General features: G+C 36.5%; 1 protein-coding gene across 1 annotated transcript in view; it reads left to right on the top strand.

Annotated features, from left to right (window-relative positions):
- Positions 1-17,743, top strand: part of LAMA4 (laminin subunit alpha 4) — a 199,998-nt gene that overhangs the window by 112,415 nt on the left and 69,840 nt on the right. Inside the window, exons 12-18 of the mRNA XM_007951567.2 lie at positions 1,694-1,810; positions 4,290-4,438; positions 7,778-7,919; positions 8,511-8,607; positions 12,152-12,268; positions 14,151-14,330; positions 16,143-16,282. Coding sequence (XP_007949758.1) covers positions 1,694-1,810; positions 4,290-4,438; positions 7,778-7,919; positions 8,511-8,607; positions 12,152-12,268; positions 14,151-14,330; positions 16,143-16,282 — 942 coding nt within the window. The remainder of the gene's footprint in view (positions 1-1,693; positions 1,811-4,289; positions 4,439-7,777; positions 7,920-8,510; positions 8,608-12,151; positions 12,269-14,150; positions 14,331-16,142; positions 16,283-17,743) is intronic.

Here is a 17,743-nt window from a genome sequence, read left to right as displayed (position 1 = left end):
AAGCAAATGGCAACCAAAAAATAGCAGGAGTGGCAATATTAATTTCTGATCAAATTGACTTTAAGACAAAAACCACCATATGAGACAAGGAAGGACATTATACAATGATTAAAGGATCAATTGAACAAGAAGATATAACCATAATAAATATCTATGTACCTAATGAAAGAGCCCCAAAATATATAAATCAGACTTTAAGAGAGTTGAAAAGCCAAATAGATGACTCCACAGTCATAGTGGGAGACTTTAATACACCACTTTCAATGAAAAATAGAACAACTGGAAAGAAACTCAGCAAAGATGCAGAAGACTGTGGTGTAGTAAATTACTTAGTGTGGCTTTTCTACCCATAAGTCTTTGTAAACTCCAAGGTGGGGATTGCTAATGAGCAACTGAGGAGCTCCTGATTGCTGAAGTTGTCCACCTGGAGTATTTCTGGCACAAAACAATGTTCTCTGGTGTGTGTGTGTGTGTGTGTGTGTGTATTTGTATAACCCATACATATATGTATTATAGAGGTATATATGTACTATGCACATATTACTACATATACATGTACTATAGGATCTCTGGTGGCATAGTGCCTAAGGTATATGACTGCTAACCAGAAGGCTAGTGGTTCAAACTCACCAACTATTCCTCAGAAGAAAGGTTGGACAATCTACTTCCATAATGATACTGCCTCAGAAACCCAAGAAGGGTTCTCTATGAGTCAGATCCGACTTGACGACAGTGAGTTATATATTATATATATGTATGGTTATATATAAAGCTCTCTGGTGGTGCTGTGGTTAAAACATTGGGCTGCTAACCAAACAGGTCAGCGGTTCAAGCCCACAAGCTGCTCCATAGAAGAAAAATGAGATACTCTACTTCTATAAAGATGTACAGCCTTGGAAACCCTATAGGACAGTTCTACTCTGTCCTATACAGTTGCTATGTGTTACAATCGACTTGAAGCCAATGGGCTATATGGTTATATACAGTTATATATGTATTGTATATTAATATAATAATAATAATTCCTTTTGGCTTTCAGAAATTCATATTACATATTTATATATGTATTAATATTATACATGTGTATTTAAATTTTACATATTAATATTATATATTAATATCTATGGGAGCTCTGGTAGCATAGTGGCTAAGACACTTGCCTGCTAACCAGAAAGCTGACAGTTCAAACCCACTAGCCACTCCTTGGAAGGAAGGTTGGGCAATCTACTCCGTAGTGATAACTGCCTCGGAAACCCAAGGAGGGGTCGCTATGAGTCGGGGCCGACTCGACGGCACATAACAACAACAACAACAACATTAATATCTATAATCTACAGAGGCTGTAGTCAATCTCATATCCCATATCCAAATTTCCGCTTCACATTTATGGAGAAAAGAGTCAAATATCCTCTCTGAAGTGCTCTCTATTTGAGATAAGGATGTTAAAAGCAGTAATTATAACTAATTTCTTTGAACCTCCCAAGGTGCTTACTTTTATTATGTCTATATTATAAATGAGGAAGCTGAACATCAGTGGTTGTATTTTCCCAAAATCTCACAGCAAGTGAATGGTAGACCTTGGACATGAACCTATATTTGTCTAAGTCCAAGACAGCAAGTGATTTTTGTACCATCGTATCTAATACTTTCACTAAAGAACCATGTCTTTCTCTCTTGTTCTTCCCTCCTGCAGAAATATCACGAGAGAGTGAGGGAAGAAATGGAAGTGGTGAATACTTCTCTGTGGGCATCTAGTGACTCTCTGAAAACCCCTCACCTGACTCTTTCAGAACTTGATGATATAATAAAGGTAAGAACACAAGTGGTTTGTTCAGGTTTATATTTATAGCAGGTTAGAACAATGGCTCGGTGGCACAAAAGAATAATCAAAGTCAATTCAAATCTATCAAGTTTGAAGTAAAATAATATCAGGTGATTGAAATGTTCATTTTCTTGCTTTTTACAGTGGTCATTGGACACATATAGCTATTTAGATTAAAATTTAAACAACTTAAAATTTTTATTCCTCCATTTGATTATCCATTTTCCAAGTGCTCAATAACCACATATGGTTAGAGGCCACTATTTTGGACAGCAATGATATCATCTCAGACAATTGTATTGAAAGCACTGATCTAAATTCATCCTATTCACTCTTAACTCATAAGTTGTAGTTTAATAAAGCCAGCATTCAAAATTGGTAAAACTCACATTTTGAAAAAGGAAAAATTTTCCAATAAAATGCAGTGAACCAAACCATCATGAAATCACTTAGCTCATTTTTATTATCTTTGTAAGAAAGGTTTTAAGGCCTTCTGATCACCATTTCATCTTTAACTATTTCAGCACCAAGTTCTCTGTCTTCCTCTCCACTCCAATGTCCATTACTATTCTTGATGACATCAATATCCATATGCATAAGCCCAACATCTTTCTGATCTCCAGTTCCTTAAACTTCTCCTGCCTAACAAGTTCACCCTCCAATTTACCTCTGTTATCTCTCCTGTGACTACAACCAGATTTTGACATTGATGATAGAACATCCTCCCAATTCCAGTTGTAAACACCCTCCTCCCTGAGCACTATTTCTTACCTCTCTTACCCTAGAATCCTTACTCCAACCGTTCTCTGATCACATGGAGGCCTCTACCACCTCATTTACTCAACCCCGTCATACCCTTTCTTCTCTCTGCAGGAGCTAAGATCATCAACATAATCATTTCTTGCAAGCAGCCTTAACTCCCATACCCATTGGTTCCTCTGTTGTAGTCACCTGATAACTCCAAGCCTGATTAAACCATAGAATCCCTTCTCCATGGCTGTACAAGAGCAACATGAAATAACTAGTGGAAAACTTACCTCCCCTTCTATCAATACTGCCTGGTGATCTTGCTTCATACTTTACTAAAAAAAAATTAGAAACAAACGGAAGAGAACTCCTCTCATGTTTCTTCTCCAAATCTACCAACTCATCTTCATCTATGTCCACACCTCTACCACCATCCTGTCATAATTAATGAAGTATGCCATCTCCTACCAAAGTACAATCCCTCCACTTTCTCTGAATCTCATTGTTTCTCACTTTGAAGGGAGAGTTTATGGGTTTCTCACCTGAAATTGGGCCCTGGGTCTCCTGAATCATCCAGTTCTTTCACTTTACTTATGCATTTCTGTCAACATGCAATATGTCTATTAGCTCCTATCCTTTAAAAATTAAAAAGAAAAACACTCTTGCCTTGCATGAATTGAACTTCTTTCATAGGGAGGAAACATTAGGGGTATGGAAGACATGTTCCCTGCTAACAGTTAGTTTATGCTTTCTAGATAAAAAGAAAATAAAATGATTTGTTTAGAATTGACTAGGGGAAGGAAATATTATTGACTTGGGAATGGTAGCAGGTTTAGAATCGCTATATGGATGACTGGGAGAGCACATCTCTTCCCAGCATTGAGGGCCTAATCAAGGTTATAAGTCAGATTCATAGCAACATCCATCTGCACAGTAGCATGATCTTTGGGAGAGATCACAAGAGGACTATACTTGTATTGAAAACCAAGTAATCTCTTAAGGTTGGTCCCAGGGAGGGAGCAGTCAACCACAGGAAATGGAGCTGAGAGTGCACATGAGACCTGGGTGATCCCTATTGGAGTTATAAGTGAGCTTCTGTTTGGAGGAGTAGTGGGGTCATGCCAGGTTGGTCAAAAGGTATATAGAAAGTGAGAAGATAGAGACAGCATGCATAAACAACTTTCTTTAAGCATTTTGACACTAACACAGAATGGAAAAGTAGGTAGTAACATTAGGGAAATGTGTGGATAATGAAGGGCTTTTGTTTAGTTTAACTTTTTTTAAATGAGAGCTGTTGTTGTTGTTATTTGCCGTCGAGTCGGACCCGACTCATAGCGACCCCTCCTTGGGTTTCTGAGGCAGTATCACTATGGAAGTAGATTGCCCCATCTTCCTTCTGAGGAGTGGCTGGTGGGTTTGAACCACCAGCCTTCTGGTTAGCAGTCAAGTGCCTTAGGCACTATGCTACCAGAACTCCTAAATGAGAGCTAGCTGAGCAAATTTAATACTAAGAAGAAATACAGAAAAGAAAAGGGGGTTGAAGATGTAGGAGAAGTAGATAAACATCTGCTGATAGTATTTTAGACTCCTATACACTTGACCTGAAATTCATTAAACTTCATAATATGGAAGAAACAAGATTATCTTTTGGTGTTCCCTGGGGAAAATGTCTTAAATTCTTCTAAGTTAAATTTTTATTTTATTTTTTTTAATTCTTCAGAATGCATCAGGGATTTATGCAGAAATAGATGGAGCCAAAAATGAACTACAAGGAAAACTATCCAACCTGAGTAACCTCAGTCATGATTTGGTCCAAGAAGCTATTGACCATGCACAGAACCTTCAAAATGAGGCTGATGAATTGAACAGGTAAAATACTGGTCTAAGAAATGCAAATATATATATGGGCTGAATCAAATATTTTCATTCAATTCCCCACACCAAAGTTACTGGAATACATGTTAGCAGATTGGTTTTAGGGTGAGGTTGGTTGGTTAGTAGGTCAATCCCTTTGAGAGTCAATCGTAGCTTATTGTAGTTACTTGAAGGAGAAGGTGTTTTTTAGTTTTTTAAAAACAGATTAGAAACCTGTATGAATGTGTGTGGTTTGAGAGAGGTGAGGAAGTCTGCTCTTGAAATTATTAATAGAGTGGCCTAAAGCATTTTGATTAGGAGCATAAATGCTGCATAAAATATTATCAAGTAAATTAGATCTCTTTGCAAGGCCTAATTCTACCGTCATCACCTAGTCATTTTATGGACAGCATTAACTTTCCACACTCAAGCGCCTGAAATAAAGCTAGCTGGGAGTTGGCAATACAATTGTCTTCTGGTAAGTCTAGCCATTCCACGGGGCCCAGCAGGAACAATTTGATTTCAACACCTGTTAGAAAATCAGTTGATAATTTTCCTCACAGCATCTAAGAAAGAGTCATGTACCCTGTGAGTACTCAATTAATGTTAGTTGAAATATACTGAAAGATTGAAATGGAATTCATGACCCTGAAATAATAGGTAAATAATTAGATCATTATAGAGAATGACTACAAATCTGGCTATTAGAAACAAGGACCAGGAAAGGTCATGCTTAAATTAAGAATCAATATTTTCTGTTCAAAACTTAAATAGCCCTTTTTTCCCTGATTGCCAGAATTTTAAAATATCCTTCCAGATCTGCTGAGAAATGAGAGAGAGAGTAAGAAGGAGCCAAAGTAATAGATGCCATAAAATTTGGTTTGTTATATAGTGTTAGATCCAGCTCAATGTCATTTCACGATATATATATATGTGTGTGTGTGTGTGTGTGTGCTTTTTAACAAAGCAGTAAAATGGAGCTTTGTTAAAAACTGGTTTGGGGAAGCATACTATATATGTAGAATATTGTTTTTGTGATCCATCCTATGGCTCTCTTCATAATTCTTTTGTCATTTGACTAACTATGTCCTATTCATTGGGATCCCAGTATATACCTTCTCTAAATGACACTCTGCAACATTGTTCCAGCATAATTCTAAGGAAGCTAATACATACTTTACATGAAACATGATCAGAATATCAATAATCCTGAAGTCCTTTTTGTGCAAAAGACACTTCTGACTAAACATATTCAGGGAGCATCCAAACTTACAGACGTCTGCCCTTCAAATTGTGAATATTCCTCAACATCTGTCTGGTCTACACAATGATTTACATGTTCTACCTCAAACATAGAGAGACATAACATCAGAAAGCTTCCATTCTGAAAGTACATTTTATTATTAATACTGATTTAGTGCCTGTTCTGTGTCTTGTAATAAAAGCAAAGTAATAAAGACTTAGTTTCAAGCTCTTTGGTGTATCTTTTTACCAGTCTAGCCAGCAAAACTAAAAAATATGAATAACTACATGTAACATTTTATTCCTTTTTCCCTTTATTTTTAAAAAATTTATCTACCTTCCTCATATTTCACTTTATGAATCATTTTTAAGAACAAGAGATTGGGGGAGAAACAATGGAGCACATATTTGGCTTAGAATTACCTCTCTGAGCACAGCTGCATTAAAATTTTTATGGCCCTAGACATTTTTGCCTTTGTGTATTCCTTCCTCCATAAAACAATATTAAAAATTGTATTTTACGACTGGGTTGGTATGAAGACTAACGTATGATTATTATTATATCATTTTTTCTTCTGGTTTGAAAAAATTAAAATGAATCATTTTTGTGGGTCTCTACAGGTATTATGGGTCTTAGACACTGTGCCTACTGGGCCTAATGGATAAATTGGCCCTGCTACAGAGGAGACAGAATGATGAGATTCTTGAATGAAAGAGAGGGAAATAGCCAAGGAAATGCAGAGGAAGTTACCATGAGCCTAAGGGAGTATGGGGGGACTGGAACTGTTCAAGGAAGCTAAGAAACAATTGACTGAGATCAATAGGTCAAGGCAGTTTGAAGACATGAGCAAGTATAGTATCTGCAATATTATATACTGGGTCACAGAGAATCTTCTAGAGGTTACTGATGAATAAAGTGATACTAGTCATCAATGTATGTAACTAAAAAAAAAAATACAGAACTGGTGAATTTAAGACTGAATGAAATTCACACAAAGGATTGAGAATGAACTGTGGGTGGTGGGGTGGAGTTTATAGAGGAAGAAGTAATTATCAATAAATTATGTCAGATATAATTACAATTTGAATTTCCAATTCAATAAACAGTTTAGGTATTAAAATAATAAACTAATGCTTATTGGATGCAAGTACAGTACCAACCACTTCACATATTTTATTCCAGCAGTGTTCCCTCACATCAATCCTATGAGGTACATAGCATCATTGGCTCCTGTATGTGGAGTTCCCAGTGCATGACAGGAATTCACTAAATGTTAGCTGAACCATACACTGACCAGATAGGGGCGAAGGCAGAGCATATGGTGCATAAGGTAAGGGTGGGGTAGGACTGGAGTATACATTTAAAGATGCAACTTCATCTCAGGAGTGAGATAAATCTTAACAGTGTGTTCTCCAGGCAAACCATGCACCCTCTCTCAGAGCCTTGGCTTCTTCTATGAAGAAGGAATAACAATAGCTATGTCATGAGTGTAGTAACAATTAAAGAAAAATATATGAAAAGGGTAGCCCAGAATTTGCCCATAAAATTTGCTATGTTATTTCCTTTATTAGGGAAAAGAATGTGATTTATGAAGTAAAGAAAAGAGGAAAATATAATTAAATAGAGAGAGTGAAGCCAACTATACATTCCCTTAGCACCATGCTGAGGTTATATGCACCTTCTCTCAGAGCCTTGGTTTCTCTCATGAAAAGGGAGTAACAATGCTGATTTGGGAGAGTAATAGGTGGAGCTAATATGGATTCATTCCTCTGCCTGATGACCACCACATAAACAAACTTGTGATTGAATTAGTTGGTGCAGAATGTTGCTTTTTCATCATTGTTCCCTTTTGCTGTGGCTACTTCCAGGCAGACGGTTAGCTGTAGAGCCAAAGTGGGGTGAAGTCTTGGGGACAGCAGAGGCAGAGGAATTCAAAGAAGAAATGTCTGTAGGAAACACAGCTCAGGAAAACTTTGTCATGCTGAGTGACTTTGAATAACAGGAAGGAAGTACCTGTGATCCTTGAGTATTAAAATCAAGCCTTAAAAATGGCTTCATTTCCCAAGGAGATAAAAAGGAGAGATAATAAAAAAAAATGTGTTCATTAACAGGAACTTGCACAGTTCAGACACTAATGGTCTGGTACAGAAGGCTTTGGATGCATCAAATGTCTATGAAAATATTGCCAATTTTGTTGGTGAAGCCAATGAAACGGCAGAATTGGCTCTGAACATCACTGACCGAATATATGATGTGAGTATTCCCTTCTTTTAAAGTTTATTTGTATGGTTCCTTTCTCAGCTTTTGACTTTTCTATTTTCTAATGCCATCTCTTGAGCTTCAAATGTAAATTGCAAATGGCAGTAAGTGTTGGAGAGCTAGAGAAAGACCATTCCACTTGTGTGGTGAAAATTTCAGTTGTGCAAACTCTTTGAGATGTACAGTGCTCCAGGCAAGACCCAGTTCCTTTGACAGTTTTCTTTAACCAAAGTCCATAAAGAAAATGCATTTAAGACTAGTTCCTGCTGCTGCTTTATGCATATGTTCAGATTTTTTCAAGTAAAAAAAATATCTATTATATAATAGAGTGGCTTCTATGTAACAAGCACTTTGGTGGAACCAGGGCAGTGGTCTAAGTTCACTGAATTGTCCTCAAAAAAACATTTATATTGAAAATGCCATTATTTTCTCATGTTCACATTTGACCTTGATTTTGAGCTATGAAAATGAAGCTGTATGAATTCTGCTTGATGTTTAGCAGATCAGCTGTGTCATTTAAATACTAAAACCATGAGAAGTTTTCTTGTGCTGTAATCTTACTCTTCCCACCCAATTCCTTTATAGGCTGTGAGTGGAATTGATACTCAAATCATTTACCATAAAGATGAAAGTGAGAACCTCCTCAATCAAGCCAGAGAACTACAAGCAAGGGCAGATTCCAGTAAATATCTTTGCTTTCCTAGCTTCCTACTTGTTTATAGCTGCTTGTGTGTGCTCATGAGCATATAGACACATGTGCACACACACACACACACACACATATCCCACCTTCCACACAGTCTTGCTGCATGTGGACAGAGATTTCAAACTTCTAGGAGTAAACAATGATATGACAACCGAATAATACATTAATAGTTTCTGTTCAAGGCATACTGGTGACGCAGAGGTTAAGCACTCAGCTGCTAACCAAAAGATTAGCAGTTCAAACCAACCAGCCACTCCATGGGAAAAAGATGTGGTAGTCTGTTTCTATAAACATTTACAGCCTTGGAAACCCATGAGACAGTTCTACTCTGTCCTATGGGCTTGCTTTGAGTTGGAATCAACTCAAAGGCAATGGGTTTGGTTTAGTTTTAGTTTCTGTTCAGAGTCAAGGTATTAAAAAGCAAATGTTGGATATTTTAAAGGAAATTGTTGCTAAACAAAACTTCCAGGTAAGAAAACATCAAAGTATATTTACATATGGAAACATATAATTCTATATATAAAGGATATTTTTGCTAATCAAATAGGCAGATTCATAAGAATTTACCATGAATACCAATTTTCAAGGAGATAATATCATAAAATACACTTAACACTAAAACTGGTGGTGGTGGTGGTCATCAAGTCGATTCTGACTCATGACCCCGTGTCTTCAGAGTAGATTTTCAAGGCTGAGACCTCTGGGAACTACATTGTACCTAATTTAATATTTTTTGGATAATATGGAAGGCCTTCACATTTTTGCCATGAAAAGTTATGCCATAACTATGAGCATCAGTTAGGATGATAAAACAAACAGACCTGTTGCCATCAAGTCAACTCCGACTTGTAGTGACCTTATCAGACAGAGTAGAACTGCCCTATTAGGGTTTCCAAGGTTGTAAATCTCATCTTTCTCCCAGGGAGCAGTTGGTGAGTTCAAACCATCAAGCTTTTGGTTAGCAACCAAATGTCTTAACCACTGAGTCACCAGAGCTCCTTATTGGGATGATAATACTGTCTGATTATTTGCACTTTCTTGTAGTTTGTGTTCTACATAGTTTACTATATTTAGAACAAGCTCAATGATCAATGGAAGAAGCATTTCCAAAGCAGTGTTGGCATTTCATTTACTAAAACAAGCTCATCTGAGAGAGTGGGAGTGGGAAGGGGGAAAAAAAAGTAGAATTATTTTAGTCAATTTTTAATTTTTGTGAGTTATTCTTTAAAAAAATTGAGTGTATTAAAAATTTCACTAAACATTACTCATGTCTGAGGTAGTAAACTTATTCCTAAGAATATTTGAGCGTTGACTAATGCGAACGGAAATTCATCATCTGATTTCTGACTACAACCTGAAAACAAAGACCAAGTTTGAAAGGGAAAACATAATCATATCAAAGCAATTAATCTCATGTCTGTATTTGCATTTTTCCCAAGAGCCACTATACAAGGGAAATAAATTTTTGATTTCTGTATATAACTCAACTCACAGCCATCCAGTCAATTCCGACTCATAGCGACCCCCATCAGGTTTCTGAGGCTGTAAATCTTTACCAAAGTAGATTGCCCCATCTTCCTTCCACGGAGCAGGCTGGTGGATTTGAACTGCTGACCTTCTGGTTAGCAGCCAAGTGCCTTATCCACTAGGCCACCAGAGCTCCTTTTTCATATATAGAATCTTACCTACTTAACCACCATAAAGCAATTATCATTTTAGATTTGCTGGGTAAACAAAGGCAATCACAAAGCATAAGTTTATCTAATCTGTTACCTAAGTCTAATTAATTTATTATTTAAACCTAATCCTAAAGGTACTTTTTAGAAAATAATTAGAGTTGCAGCAGTAAATAATTAGAATAATAATGTTGTTGTTGTTGCTATGTGCCGTCAAGTTGGACCCGACTCATGGTGACCCCTCCTTGGGTTTCCAAGGCAGTATCACAATGGAAGTAGATTGGCCCATCTTGCTTTGGAGGAGTGGCTGGTGGGTTTGAACCACCAGCCTTCTGGTTAGCAGACATATGCCTTAGGCACTATGCTACCAGAGCTTCCAGAATAATAATAGCAAAATATATTTAAATAAATGTTGCTGTATGTATGTATTGCTTTTGTTTCTTGTGTTGAGAAGACTATAATGAGTGCATCTTCATGATGCAGTGGCTTAAATATTTTATTCTCTTTGATAATTTGCAATATATTTTCTCAACCTTGTCATTATTGAGTTATTGAACATGAAAGCATCTTTCCTATTCTGGGAATGACATCTCCTTAAAGCTATGTTTTATGTCCAAATAAATCTTTCTGCATCAGCTTCTTTGAATATTTTGCAGAGCTAGTTACCTATTTCTTAACTTCATTTGTTTAAATCTTCGTATACTTACTTGAAAATGGGTAGGGTCTAGGACTATGTGACTCAGAAGTTTATAGGAAAATTTCCTATAATACACATGTTTAGATGACATATGTGTTTGTGATATAAATTCACATTTTCATATTGAACTATATCCATCTACTGAATTACATTATAACTTCAGACTACCATTTTTTCATTTCTAAGTGATTTTCAATGATTAGTAATCAACTTTTCTTTTCTTCACTGTTTATATCAAATAGTTAAAAAATCTATAATAAAGCCAGAAAAGTGCTATTTAAAGGAACTTTCTACTGAATTCTTTTGTAAAATGAGAAGTGTTTATGTAAGGCAGTGAGTCCCAAATAGGACACATTTTTTTATGAGACATTTCTTCTTATAAATATCCAATTGAAAATAGATTTGCTTTCTCCTATTTTTATCAAGAGTGCCAAAAATAGAGCTACATATGCCCTTTCTCAGTCTATCAACCAGTGTTTTTTGTAGTCAGAAGACCCATCAAGAAGGGCTGAAACGTAGTATCACAGTTATTCAAAAACTGAAATTAAAAAGAGTAAGAGAGACTGCAATACAACTGCAAAGTATGTTGAAGCCCCTCCTTGCATTGTCAGAAATGTTCCCCACTCTCCATAGTAAATAAGAAAGAAGTGATTGAATCTGGTCACACTGTACATGGTGATAATATCAACTAGGCAACAACTATACGTGTACACACGTATATGAAAAAAGACAACTGAACAATGACCCAAACAATTGAAACCGTCACTGCCGTGTGTGTGTGTGTGTGTGTGTGTGTGCGCGCACGCACACACGTGTATATATACACAGATCTTTTCAGTTCTTTATCAGTTGGCTGCTAGTGCTGTTAGTCACAGCAGTGCTATGTTTTTCAATGAAATAAATCAGACATTACCTTTATAGCCTTTATGGATCACTTTAGGACATTCTAAATCACTCCCAACCAGTGTTGAACGTGGTCTGCAGTTCTATACTTTTTATTCTAAAGACACATTTCCATAATTGATTCAGAGCATTCAGAATATTGAAGATGACTCTGTGGAACAAATCAGAATTTTCCTTGTTGAAATGGAGACTTCTTAGAGGTGTCTTAGCCCCACTGATATTTTTTTGTGTGTCTTCCCCACAGGCAGTGACGAGGCAGTGGCTGACACCAGTAGGCGTGTGGATGGAGCCTTGGCCAGAAAGAGTGCCCTTAAAAACAGATTAAATGATGCCATTAAGCGCCTACAAGCAGCAGAGAGAGGTAAGGACCACAGATAGAACTGAAATCTCTCATCTGTTTGCTCATTGGGTTGTAAGATTAACCCTTGAAAGGATTAGGTAATTCCAGAATTTACCTGCCACTTTTTATAAATAAATCTTTTTTGTCTGTTTATAGAAGAAATTGTTCATTACCAAAAAAGTTGTTCTAGGAAGTAAAAAGAAGAAAATAAATATTTAAAAAATGTAATCACACCACCTAAGAATGGCAATTGTTAGAGTTTGAGAGCACTTTTTGCCAGTCTTTGTGTGTGTGTGTGTGTGTGTGTAATCATGATATTTATGCAGTTTGGTAACCTGCTTTCTTGTGCACTTCTTTCCTTGTTAATAAGTTTCCCCTAATTTGATTATTGAGTTTCTCAGGTCTCAACTATAAACAACTTCCCTCTAGACATGCTGTGCAGTTCCTATTGTTCAAACAGGGAGAACAATGAGCCTAATCTAAGACTGCAGTGGCATCTTAGATGTGATTGGAAGCAGACGTGCCTTTGTCTGGTTATACGTGCCTTCCCCAGCATAGCAAAAGTTAAAACATGAACTTAAAACTGCTGGCTGTGGGTGTTTTGGAGTCCTGGGTAGTGCAACCATTTCACATGCTCAGCTGCTAACCAGAAGGTTAGAGGTTTGCATCCATTTCACATGTGCCTCAGAACAGAGGCCTGGTGACCTACTTCTGAAAAGTCAGTGATTGAAACTATAGAGCTCAGTTCTACGCTGGTGCACATTGTGTCACCATGTGTGGGATCAACTCAGCGGCAACGGTTTTTGTTGTTGTTGTTGTTTTGTTTTATTTTTACTAAAAAAGAGTAAAGCCTAGCAACAGAACTATAGTACAGCAAATTTCTGACCAGGAGAACATCATCAATGACTATCCCAGTCATCCATGTCCCCAGAGCTGCCATTTATTCCCTCTCACTACATGCCCAGCACTCTGCTAAGTGTTTTGCATACATTATCTCATGGGAGGTAAGTATCACTACTATTTTTAGGCTGATATGAACCTCAAGGTTTGTGGAGGTTAAGGAATTCCCTCCAGAAATATGACTAGTAAGAAGCAGAGCCAGGATTCAAATCAACACTCACCAAAGTTCAGAGCATGTAAGGTAAAAGGAAATGAAATGGTTCTCCACTTTAAAATTTTGAAGTTACAACATCACTGGAGTGGTTTTTAATTGTTTTTATTATAGAAGTCGTGCATGACCATTATTTTAAAAATTAGAAAATACAGATTAAAAAAAGAAAAAAAAAATCCATTTATAATCCCATCATTGGAAAAACTGTTGTAAACATTAATTATTTTTATTCTAAATATCTAACATTTTTAATGAAAATGAAATTTTGCTCAATATGCTCTTTTGAAACTTGTTTCTCTTTTTTAAAAAATCCTTTCCTTAACAATTGACTTCTGTATTACAGCATTATCTCGATGGCAAAAGTGTTCCATGAGAATACTTTTTACATAGAAGAAAGTAACATTTAAAATGAATTCCAACGGTGAACATCTCAAGTTAAAATCTCAGATGCATTTTCTGTGGCTTTCTCACCAGGCATCTAATCTGAGGAGATAGTAATTACTCAGTTGTTTTTTAGGTTTTTTTTAATTTACCTATTAATTTTAAATGTTTTCAGTGAGCTACATGGCTTTAGTGAGACCTTAGTGTCTTTTAGACTCACTTATTAATACTGTTTATAATATTCTTGTGCACTTAAATTATACCATAATTAATATATACTTAAAGATATTAATTTTGCTTGAAAGCCCAAAATTTAAGGTCTGTTTCATCCCAGTGATTACACAGGTAGAAATACTGCTCAACCAATGTCCAACTTCTCTGCAAAGTGAATCCCTTGTGCTCTGTGTGAAGGTGATGTCCAGCAGCGCCTGGATCAATCCAAGCAGATCACGGCAGAAGCTAATAAAACGACGATGGAGGTCCGACAGGCAACCACCCCAATGGCTAGCAATCTCACCAACTGGTCTCAGAACCTTCAAGCTTTTGACTCTTCTGCTTACAACACTGCAGTGAACTCTGCTAGAGATGCAGGTACCACTTAGAAATTTCACAATTTAGGTCCAGTTGGGGAATTGGCCATTAAACTCTATACATCTCTTGTTAAGAAGACTTTATTTTCATTTGGGTTTTGAATTAGAGTATTATAGACATTATTCACGAAAGAAAATAATTGTTTTGCTTCAGTTTCTCTAACAGAAATAAATATCTATATATTTCACATACACTAGCAAGATTGGCAAATAACAATGGCAATTGTTTTTTATCAATATGATTAATATTGATCCTTTGGGAAAGAAGGTCAATTCAATGTTAGAGTAAATAATCTTTAACAACTACTGTTAACTTTGAGTGGGAAAAAATGTAATAAACCTCATTGTTTTTTCTTTACCTGAGTAAAACAGGTTATCACTAACAAGGAGTATGGCCAAACTGTTGTCACCCAGTTTCCCTTAAGGATAGTTCATTGGCCAACTAGAACATACAAATTTATGGCAATAAAAATGAACTATTTTTACCTGATTTATTTAGTTATGTATAAATATTTTAAATCACATATTACCCAAAATAGTGTTTCCTGGAAATTTGCTTTTTTCATTCTCACTTTTCAGTCTCTTCACATATCCTTTAAATATCAATGTCTTTGTCATGACTAGAGCCTTTAGTTCATCAACATGGTTTTATAGACCATATTACTGTACTCTAACTCACTACCATCGAGTTGGATCTGACTCCTCGAGACCTTTCCTTGGGTTTCTGAAGTGATATCACTACTGAAGTAGATCGCTTAATCTTCTTTCTGAGGACTGGCTGGTGGGTTAGTAGTCAAATATTACTGTAGTTCCATCTAAATTGTTTAAGAAACAGCTTTCTAAATCTATATATGATCTGTCTGGCACTTGAAATTTTATCACAAGTCACAAGTACTCATTCCCATGACATGAAGATAGTGTTTTTATATGTATCTTTTAAGTATCTACACATGAACTCTGGTGGCATAGTGCGTGAGGCCTTTGACTGCTAACCAGGTTGGCAGTTCAAACCCACCAGACATTCCATGGAAGGAAGACTGAGCAATCTACTTCCATAAAGATTCACCGCCTCAGAAACTCAAAGGAGGTCCTTATGAGTCAGAATCAACTCGATGGCAGTGAGTTTGGGTTTTTTTTGTTTTTTTTTTTTGGTATATACATGAATTCTACCCTGTAACTGCTTACCTACTTGCTTTTAAAAAATTATCTTTAAAAGATTTGCCTATATGACATCCATATGATCTGTGCTCTTTTCTACATGTATGTTATACATTTAAAAAAAAAAGTCTGTATGACCTGTTCTGGGCCCATAGACCATGGCTACCCACCTTCATCTTAGCACAGTGGCCACTTTTCTGGATGTGACCTGTGTCCTCCATCTAGCTCTCTCTCACTGCAGGGACAGTAGCAGCAGTAGTGTGATGGTGACTAGATACCCTGGAAAATTATCTTTCCATGTCCTGTTGCCCAGCCTCCATTTTACCTTTCATATCCCTTAGAAATACAAGCAGAACCTGTATTATATGATTAAAGAAGCATCTGTAGATTCCTCATGGGTCCTGCCCTTTAAAAATGTACATTGTAAGTCAATTTGATCTGCATACAGTTTATAGATCAGTAAGTACTACAAATGCCACAAGCTCACCGTTGATTAAGCTTTGGATTTAGCTATTATTTTTGTAGGATAGAAAATAAGTTTTTATCATTCTTCCTGATATAACCATGCATTTCTTGATTTCTTCACCTGATTGCTGCAATATACTTAATTTTCGGATTGGTCAAGTGCTTTTTTTTTTCCCCCCCTTAACTGTAGTAAGAAATCTCACAGAGGTTGTCCCTCAGCTCCTGGATCAGCTTCGCACAGTGGAGCAGAAACGACCGGCAAGCAATGTTTCTGCCAGCATCCAGAGGATCAGAGAGCTCATAGCTCAGACCAGAAGTGTGGCCAACAAGGTAATTGATGAAAGGAGTCATCAGTCACTCAGTGATAATGAGAACATGGAGCTAAGCTCCAACTCCTCAGGCAGCTCCCAAAGTTCAGAATCTCTATGCTCTGTTATTCAACTTGATAGTTCTCAACCCCTGCTGTTCATTAGAATCACATAAGGAACTTTGAAAAAATAAACCGGTTTCTGGTCCTAACCTCAAAGCAATAAATCAGGCTATCTGGAAGAAGAGCCCAAACCAAAAAAAAAAAAAAAACATTGCCATTGAGTCTATTCCAACTCATGGCAACCCTATGTTTTACATAGTATAACTACTTCACAGGTTTTCTTAGCTATAATCTTTGATTCGTGGCACCACTGAGTGGGTTTGAACCTCCAACTTTTAGGTTCGTAATCAAAAACAAGTGGTCTGTGCAACCCAGGGAAAACCAAAGTGAGGGCTCAGCGACCTGTATATTTTCAAAGCTCCCCAAGTGATTCTAATTTGGGATTAAGAATTATTGAGTTAACTAATCAACAAAGCTAATGTAGCAAAAGAAATCCAGGAAAGCTAACTTCTCAACAGAAGACTCAATTCATTATTTTATCATTATTATTGTTCATTATTTTTACAGATGTTTTATTGTAATTATCATATGAAATAATGCTGTCCATCTGACCCACCTTTTCAAGAAATTCTCTGGTACAAAGTATATCACGTAAAGGTTTTACTGACCATTCCGCAGGCTTGACTGAGGACTGGAATCACGGAACAGTTAAGTTGTATAAACTTAACAAAGGCCTTCTTGTGAGAGGTTTATACAGAAGCAAGTCAGCAACATCCTACTAGAGCCTGCATTGGTAGGAAATCTCCAGACACAGCAATTAACATTTTCCACTGCAGCAAAACAGAGCTTGTTCTTGGCCCCCATTTTAATTTCTTTTTAAGTGATTTTTTTTTTTTTTTTACCAGAATCATTATACCAAATAATAAGGTTTTACTTTCTCACTTGAGAAATTGCCCAAACAGATTCTTTGCCCCTAATTACAGACAGAAAAAAATAAAGAGAAATGATTTTATAATGAAGGAGATTAATTTTGATAAATGTCCCCAAGTTTAAATGATGTATGATAAATGGTCCAGTACCATAAATTACCTGATTTGGATACCTAGGTAACCGTTTCAAAAAATGTGTATCTTTAAAGTACATCAAGAAATGGCATTCTCAATGCTAGGTTTCTGTGAGGGGTTTCTGATCATTTCAATTATATGGAGTAGAACTTTTAGGCTTTAATTACCTAAAACCATTTTCTAAAGACAGCCTTAACCTTATCTTTAGGAACTTCCACATTTCCCCAAAGTGAGATGTTTTCTATCAGACATGCATCCTTCTTAGACTCTCAGTTTTTACAAAAAGACTTTAATCCCACACACTGCTTGATTATTTTTTAAGATGTACTGGCCTTTATTCAACTGGCAATATAAGGG

Source organism: Orycteropus afer, unplaced genomic scaffold, assembly GCF_000298275.1.
Source record: "Orycteropus afer afer isolate SDZICR_OR568_19922 unplaced genomic scaffold, OryAfe1.0 scaffold00299, whole genome shotgun sequence".
In the NCBI taxonomy this organism is placed as follows: Eukaryota; Metazoa; Chordata; class Mammalia; order Tubulidentata; family Orycteropodidae; genus Orycteropus; species Orycteropus afer.
The sequence above is the reverse complement of the archived record's forward strand: the minus strand, read 5'-3'. Positions and strand labels throughout refer to the sequence as shown.